General features: G+C 37.5%; 1 protein-coding gene and 1 long non-coding RNA gene across 2 annotated transcripts; one reads left to right on the top strand and one right to left on the bottom strand.

Annotated features, from left to right (window-relative positions):
• Positions 1 to 1,875: 1,875 nt before the first annotated feature.
• On the bottom strand, positions 1,876 to 3,616 carry LOC114169918 (arogenate dehydratase/prephenate dehydratase 6, chloroplastic-like). Its single transcript, XM_028055315.1, has one exon. The coding sequence runs from the start codon at positions 3,374 to 3,376 to the stop codon at positions 2,102 to 2,104; it is 1,275 nt and encodes a 424-aa protein (XP_027911116.1). The 5' UTR covers positions 3,377 to 3,616; the 3' UTR covers positions 1,876 to 2,101.
• A 2,343-nt stretch (positions 3,617 to 5,959) lies between these two features.
• On the top strand, positions 5,960 to 7,962 carry LOC114169919. The gene is made up of 3 exons (XR_003601024.1): positions 5,960 to 6,212; positions 6,332 to 6,405; positions 7,675 to 7,962. It is a non-coding gene; the product is annotated as an uncharacterized LOC114169919 (long non-coding RNA).
• Positions 7,963 to 8,407: the final 445 nt, after the last annotated feature.

Here is an 8,407-nt window from a genome sequence, read left to right as displayed (position 1 = left end):
TTAGGCAGTCGCTTTAAACGGCTCTTCACCGCCCCTAAGCCGAGCTTAGGTAGCCGCTTTAAGCGGTTCTTCACCGCCCCTAAGCCGAGCTTAGGTAGTTTGACAAGTGGAGATAGATAAACCAACAGTTAGGAACAAAAGATAATTTTTATTTAAAGGATGTTCTGACCTCGTTAAAAAACCCTCATGTTCCTTGAGAGGGAAAAAGAGTGTCAGGAGTACATGAATAACTAGCTAAAATAAAAACGAAGGTTCCTCGCATTCCATGTTCGGGGAACTTCCAGTCCATCCAGAGTTTCCCGTACGTAAGCACCATTTGCGAGTACCTGTTTAATGCGGAAAGGTCCCGTCCATTTTGGGGAAAGCTTATCTTCGATTTGCAGGGGATGTGCTCTTCTCAGAACTAGGTCGACTTTTGTAAAAGAGCGAGGAACTACCTTGGTTTTGAATTGGGACTCTACTCGTCGCTTCATCGCCTCGCTGGTAACCTTTGCTGCATCTCTAACCTCATCAATCATGTCCAGGTTTGCTCTTGTGCCTTCCTCGGTCATGATGACGGCGGGAAGTGGGTAGCCTTCCTCCGGCATAACGAGCTCTGTCCGCCTGCCCCTCTCCTGCTCGTCTCTTGTATGCATGCGCCTCAGGAGATCACCGTTCGCACGCTGAAAAGCGTCCTGTCCTCAGATTGTTTCATCCATATATCTTCTGGTCTCCTCTACCTCTCGGCGTGCTGCTATGTTGTCAGCATTGGCCTCTTCTGCTCTTTGTCGAATGAGCTCGTTCTCCCGTCTCAATTCCATTATTTGCTGCAAGAGCTCCATGGTGGTTGGCTCCGGAGGAGTGTCTTGTGCGTGATTTGCCTGATGGTCAGACCCTTGCTCTGGACTCTGGACCATTGTATCTTAAATTACTTTGGGGTCGGGGAATCTCTTTTACCTGAGGCCCCACGATGGGTGCCAAAATGTTCTTGCCATACTAGTTCCGATTTAGTACCGAAAATAATACAGCAAAAGCCACTCGAAAAAAAATCTATCCCCTCCTTCCTTCCTTCCATCTCCTCATATACCGAATTGCCTGCGTGTCGAAAAATACGGCTACTAACCGAGTTGGTTTTGCGTCGTGGGCGATTACCTAACGTGGCCATATCTCTCCGAGTTTCCTGGGATCTTGCAGTTATGGCTTGACTGCTAATGTGCAGAGTGGGTCGCTTAATATCTTCATTTGGGCCGGTCCACTTAAATCCATTGTTCGGGTGAGACTCGGGCGCGTCTAGCCATTACAATAACCAACATCAACTCCAAAGAAAAATCCCAAGAGTTGTTGACTTGAAAAAAAATTGGAAATCATGATTAAACCGATGCTAACAATTAGAAGCAAGATGACCGGACTTTCCTCAAATGTGGCACTTAATCTTGATGATAGAAGTATATAATCAATTAAAAGATTACCAATTACTTCGATTGATATTCCTAGTACTAAAATGGCAGCCTCTTCGGTTAAAGAAAGAATTTTATAATCTTAATTTTAGTTTCAAAAGAATTTTATAATCTTAATTTTAGTTTCAATTTGAAATGTATATATATTCAACATGAAAAAAAAGTGTTAACATGTTATATCTACTAAAAATATGACTAATATACACTAAATAAATAAATATAAATCTCAATTAATTCATTTTGTAGAATTGAATTACTTGCCATCATAAGTATAAAAATAATATTTAGTGATAACAATTACTAAATATTTATCAAACCACCAATATTGAACACCATTTATTTTGTCCAAAATATGAAAAAATAAAATAAAATTTGTGTAAAATAAATGTAATTTAAATGAAATATAAAATCTAAAATTTAAATCTTAACAAGACAAAAATAGAGAGAATATGAGATAGTTTGATTTTCACACATTGTTAACTAAGTAAAAATGCTTAAAAAATAATTAAGTGACAGTATTTACACTGTCGATTCGATACTCCATTACACTATACACGGGGATTGAAACAATTTGATGTTTTCCGTCACAAATGGAAGATGGAGAGTGGTGGATATATGATAATATGGGCAATTGTAGTTGAGAAGCGCGGGAGAAATTTGCAATGTCAATCTTCTCGGGGACAAGAGGGGTTCCAGGGTGTCATATCGATAGGGTAACTCCCCAACACTCGCAGGAAAGAGGTGAATTCTTGAACCTCAGCGAGGGCGTTCTGAGCCCTAACTTCCGCCATAGAAGCCTCAAAATCGATGTAAAACAAATACTCGAAGTGTTTGGCGGTTCCTTCGCTCTCATCATCAACAACGCGAATCGGACGGCTACGGTGAGGCCTGGACTCGATCTTCGTCAAGCTAATGTTCCTAAACGCGAATGCGGAAAGCACTTTAAAAAGCACGGAGGTTCCTTTATCGTGAGCGAAGACGATGCTCGTCTTGAACGGCCGATCCGTGCGCGGAATTATCGGTTCGCGCGCCAGCATCACGAACCGCGTCACGTTGTTCGGATCGTCCTGGATTCCATCCGCGACGACCTGTAAACCGTAGAGCTCTGCGGCGCGGGCGCTCGCGATCGCCGCCGTGTCGCGGAGGCCGTTTGCCGCGACGAATTCCGCGGCGCCGGCAGTGTCGTCGACTGCCTCACGCGCCACGTTGAGGCCGAGTTTCGTGAGTGAGTGCTCGCACTGCGCTAAGGCCTGCGGATGCGAAATCACGCGCGTGAGGAACTCCTTGCGGACGCCGGGGAGTGCCAGGAGGCAGTGGTGCACCGGGAGCTGGACCTCGCCGACGATGTGGAGGCGGTGGCGGAGGAGGAGGTCGTAGTTCCGGTGTATCGAGCCGCCGAGGGAGTTCTCAACCGGCAGAACAGCGCGATCCGCGATCCAGAGCTCCACTGCCTGGAACGCCACCTCGAACTGGTCGCACGGTATGGCTTCCCCGTTCGGATACGCTTTTCCCGCTGCGGCCTCCGAGTACGCGCCGGGAACGCCTTGGTACGCCACGCGCAGCTGCGAGCCGTGCATCGGTGCTGGGGAGAGGTCGGTGATCGAGAGCGGCTTCGGCGGAAGCGGCTTGCTGTTGCCGCCGTCGTGTTTGACAGGTACGATATTTAGATTTGTTACGGCAGCGTTATTGCCGTTTACGGCGGCGGGGCTGTTGTCGCCGGCAGGAGAATCCTCTTGCTGCGACATAATTTTACTGGCTAAGATGGCGTTCGAGCTTTGCCAATCGGCTCGAGTCGCGCCGAATCCTTGCGAAAAACCCGCGGTTTCGAAGCCGTAACCGCATTTGACCCTAAATCGGATCGGAGCGACCCGAATAAGCGAGTGAGACGGCCGGTTGAGATAGTTGATAGGGTTAGCGCACGGCGAAGTGAGGGTCTGCATATTAAAGGGCTTAAGTGAAATTATTATTAAGAAAAGAAAACTGAGGTTTGGTAATTGGAATAGGGTATTTTGTTGAATTTGCTTATTGGGCTGTGTAGTGTGTAGCTTGGTGTTCTCTTGAGAAAGGAACGAACAAGCTGAGAGCAGAAAGAGAAGGGTTGAGGAGATTATATATTGGTTGGTGCTTTGATATTTTTAAGAGAAAATGGAACATGACATGTCTTGAGGGGATGGTGTATGCGTGAAGGAGGTTCGGTCAATCCCACACCTACCCCCTCCCTTTCTCTTTCAATCTCTCATATTGCACATTCACACCTTTTTATTATATATTTTTTTTGTTTTTATTCTATCTGCAAATTGTATTTTATCTTGCTGTTGAGTCATCTTGTCATTACAGAATTTCTGCCTTGGCCATGATTGTTTTCTGTTTTTCTATAATCATTTTTAGCTTTCAATAATCACCAGAAATGCAAAAGAAAATATGTTTGGTGAACCGATATTTTTCCTGTTTTTAGCTGAAACTTACTATGAAGTTGGGATTTATTTTTTAAATAATAATTCTTGTATATTATTAATGTTTTCCCATTATTTTTATTTCTTTTTATCTTCGAAAGACATTACAAATTATAAACATTTAGGAGAAATGTTTTTAATTATACGGATTAAAATATACTTTTTTACTACCTAAGTTAAGTAACTTAAAGAATTTCTTAAAAAACTTATTTAATTATGGTAATTTTATAATAAATTTTGTATACATAAATCTAAAGTTTAAATCCTTAGTTGTATATACTTAAAAAGTAAGATTATCTCTGAACGATTCAAAAGGATGGCGGAAACAGAATTCTTGTAAAATGTTATGAAAACAGATCTGAGAAGGGGAAAATTGAAATAAGTTGTACATGTTTTTAATTGTGTGTCTGCTATGCTACCTGCTACCTAGGGCCATGAAATTGGACCAAAGCTCCACTTGGGCCAATCACCTTTGGCTATCTTACCCAAGAAAAATTGTTTTATTACTAAGAATATTCCATTCTGGCTTCAGCAGCTCCACCCGTTGGGTATTAGGTTCAATCCACTTCAGGAGAGTTCTCATTGAAACTCACCCATGTCTCACCTCATACTACTCTCTCTCTTTCAGTGAAACTCACTTTCTCTCTCTCACGTGAACAACAAATGAATCCTAACCTAACCCACACTACTATTACCAAAACAGGTTGCAAATGATGCATCAAAGTTCTCTTGGTAAGCAAATGAAGACATTTGATAGAAAAACTCACTTGTTTTGTTTTTTTTTTACAAAAATATATTTTTCTAATCCAAACTGGATTTTTTTTAAATTCATTTGATGACAGATAAAAACCCACTTGTTTTCGAAAAAAAATGATAGATAAGAACATTTGTTTCTTTATTCTTTAATTTAATATGAAAATTGTTTCCATGTAAATTATAATATAACATCCACCTATGTTTTATATGAAAGTTGAAGATGAAATAGTTTATAATTTAATTTAGGATGAAATATTTTCTTATAATAATTTGAGAATGAAAAAATATTTAAGTTAAATAATTATCTTTATATGTTAAATAACTATTATAATTGAAACTTAATTTATAAATGTTAATAAATTAAGTTATTGTTTATTAACATCTTTTAAGTAATATAATATAAAAAAAATATTTTTTTAATTTTTTGTTTTCTTAAAAAAAGCTGGTGGGCGGGATTAACACTCCAATCCGATTTCTCAAATTTTGCCTAATTAGCTGGCATGGAATCCAAAGCCCACTTTTTCACTCTTATAATTAAATTTAAGCCCGTTAGGAGAATTTGGCATGAGATATTATTTCTGTCCTCATATTAAATTTATAGGTTACAAATATATATATATATATATATATATATATATATATATATATATATATTATAAGATTAATTATGATTTTTGTCCTCTAATAAATTTGTTGTATTGAATTTTTCAAATTTTAAAACTTTTTTTATTAAGTCTTATAATTAAGTATAATTAAGTGTGACAGTTAACTTTGTAATATGATAGTTATATTGTCGAGATCTTTTTCGAATATTGACTGTATTTAACAAAAACTATTTTTAAATTTAACTAAAATTTATAAATTTAAAAAAATACAAAATTACAAAAATCAACAAACTACAATATTATGAAATTATAAAAATATATAATTTCATAATAGCGAAATTATAAAATATACAAATATAAAATTATATAATTATTAAACAGGTATAAAATTGTAAAGTTAATAAATTGTGAAATTGTGAAATTATGAAATGACAAAATTATTAAATTATTAAATTGTAAATTTTTTTTGATTTTTAAAATTTTTGTTTTTTATAATTTTATATTTAACAATTTTTAGTTTTAAATTTTATAGTTTTATAGTTTTATAATTTTATAGTTTTATAATATTTTTGTTTTATAATTTTTTTATAATTTTATCATTTTGAAATTATAAAATTGCAAAATAAAAAAATTATAAAATAAAAAATTTACAATTTGATAATTTTTATTTTCATAATTTCATAATATTTTAACTAGTTTCATAATTTTATATTTGTATATTTTATAATTTTGTAATTGTAAGCCCCTTTTTCTGTCCCAAAAAGGGTTGGGCCTGACCTTTCGTAGGTCCAAGGTTAGCCCCTCTATAGGACCCCAATACCCTAATCAACTTTCTCATTTTCTCTTGTCTCCCTTTTTCAGAAACAACAATTTTCTCTTCCCCTCTTGTCTCCTGCAACGTGTTCTGCTAGGGCACAAGGTTTCTCCGTCTCAGAGCAAGCAAAACCCCTTTCTTTTTCCAGGTAAGCTCTGAGCTTTAGAGCTTCTAATCCATTCTTTCTCCTTTTCTCATTGTTTGAACACGTTGGTCAAGTTAGGTTAAGTTTCCTAACCTCGTTCTGTACGAATCTTCATGTTTCAGCTCTATTCTAGCTTCGGCGGGAGCTGTGGTGCCCTTAGTTTCGGACCTGTTTGCTTAAGTTGCTCTCAAAACAGGTAAGGGGAGCTAGGTTTTTTTAGTCTTTTGGTTGTGTGTGCTTGATTCTGCCTCTGTTTTATGTTTGAAATGGACTGAAAGTGCTTGTGAGTGTATATGAATGCGTGTTATGGGTATCTTTGGTTGTTTTTGGTGCTGCATGCGTGGAACATTGGCGAGAGCTGATATTCTCACCCAAGCGAGCTTGTCTCGCCTAGGCGAGAATAGCAGAAGCTCGCCCTGGTTCTGCTTGAGCTTCTCGCCCAGGCGACCGACTATGATTTTGAGCGATGCACGTCTCGCTCAGGCGAGAACGGCTCGCTTAGGTGAGTCCTCGAGGAGACCAGCGGTGCTCTCTGTTGAAGCTCTCGTTCAGGCGAGATGTTTTTAATTTTAGGCGAAGAGTGACCTCGCTCAGGCGAGGGAGTCTCGCCCAGGCGAGAGCTAGCAGAGCGCCCCTGTTGCAGATCTCGCTCAGCCGACTTCGCCTAGCTTAAGCGAGACAGTTGTGTAGTTTAAGCGAAGGCATTTAGCCTAAGCGAGAAAGGGGTCAGGTTTGGATCTATTTCCTTTGGTTTATCTGTGGGTTGGCTATATGACTTGAATATGCATGATTTCCTATATATATATATATATATATATATATATATATATATATATATATATATATATATATATATATGCACTGGAATTGGTATGTTTGGTATGAGTGATGGCATGGAATTGTACATGATGGTTAGGTGAAATGAGAATTGAATGCATGAGATGAAAGTGGTGGTTTTGGTATGAGAGACATGAAAATTGTATGTGATAGGCGTAATTCCATGAGTCTTGTGAGGAGACCTCATGGTGGTGTGTACCATATATGTTAAGATATGGATTCAAGTAAGGATCGCATCCCGAAACTCTAATGGGTCAGCGAGTCTCAGGTAGAGCAAACTGACTCAAGTGGTGAGAGTGGCGGGAGGCCCTAGTCTCTGGCAGGATAATGGCCTTAGACGCTTAAAGGCTAACCTTGTGTGTGGTAGGGTGAAACCCATTGGTAATGGCTCTGCAGAGCAGTAGAGGCCACCACAAGTGCAAGCGTCTAGTGAATCCGATCTTAGCATATGTATCCGGATAATTGAGTCATAGTGTCCTGCTTGTTTGCTATAACATGATTCTCCGTACCTACTGCGTTGCATGCTTGGACTGTTTAAGTACTTGTTTGTTATACCATGATGAAATTTATATTACACTAGCTTACCCTTGTGTTTTTGTATATGTTCCTGTTATGTTTTCTCTTTTAGGATGATCACCCTTGATGGGAGCAGATGGGGGAAATCCTAGGAGTAGGCCTGGTGGTAGCAGTGGTGCAGCTTAGGGGATCCGTATGTGTGACTCTCAGGAGTGGTTTTGTGGCGTTTGTGCCTATTGTAATTTCTTGCTCTGGGAGCATCGTCTTTTGTAAAACTGTTAACCTCTTTGTGTTTGTTTTTATAGCATGGTGGTATGCCTATGTTTACTTTCAAAGTATACCCCTGGATGATTGTAACAGTTACCTTTCTTATCTTCTATATTCATCTGATTGCTTCTTATTATTATAATCATACGATATGTTATTGAGTAGATTATTCTATTTAAATGAGATGTCACAGTAATTATGAAATTATATATTTTTATAATTTTATAATTTGTTAGTTTTTGTAATTTTATATTTTTTAACTTTTTTAATTTTTAATTTTATAATTTTGTTTTCATAAGTTTACAGTTACATGTTTTACATTTTTGTAAATTTTGATTTCTTAATTTTGTAATATTAATTAAATTTAGAATTAATTTTCGTTAAATATCATAAATATTTTAAAAGATCTTATCATCACGGTCTTTTATCATCAAATATGATATGATAATGTAAAATAATTGTCACACCAAAAAGTTAATTATCACAACTAATTTATAAGAATTCGATTGAAAAGTTTTAAAATTTTAAATACTCAATAAATAACAAAAATTTATTAAAAATTCAATTAGGATCATAAA

The sequence above is a fragment of the Vigna unguiculata genome, chromosome 11 (genome assembly GCF_004118075.2).
Source record: "Vigna unguiculata cultivar IT97K-499-35 chromosome 11, ASM411807v1, whole genome shotgun sequence".
In the NCBI taxonomy this organism is placed as follows: Eukaryota; Viridiplantae; Streptophyta; class Magnoliopsida; order Fabales; family Fabaceae; genus Vigna; species Vigna unguiculata.
The sequence above is the reverse complement of the archived record's forward strand: the minus strand, read 5'-3'. Positions and strand labels throughout refer to the sequence as shown.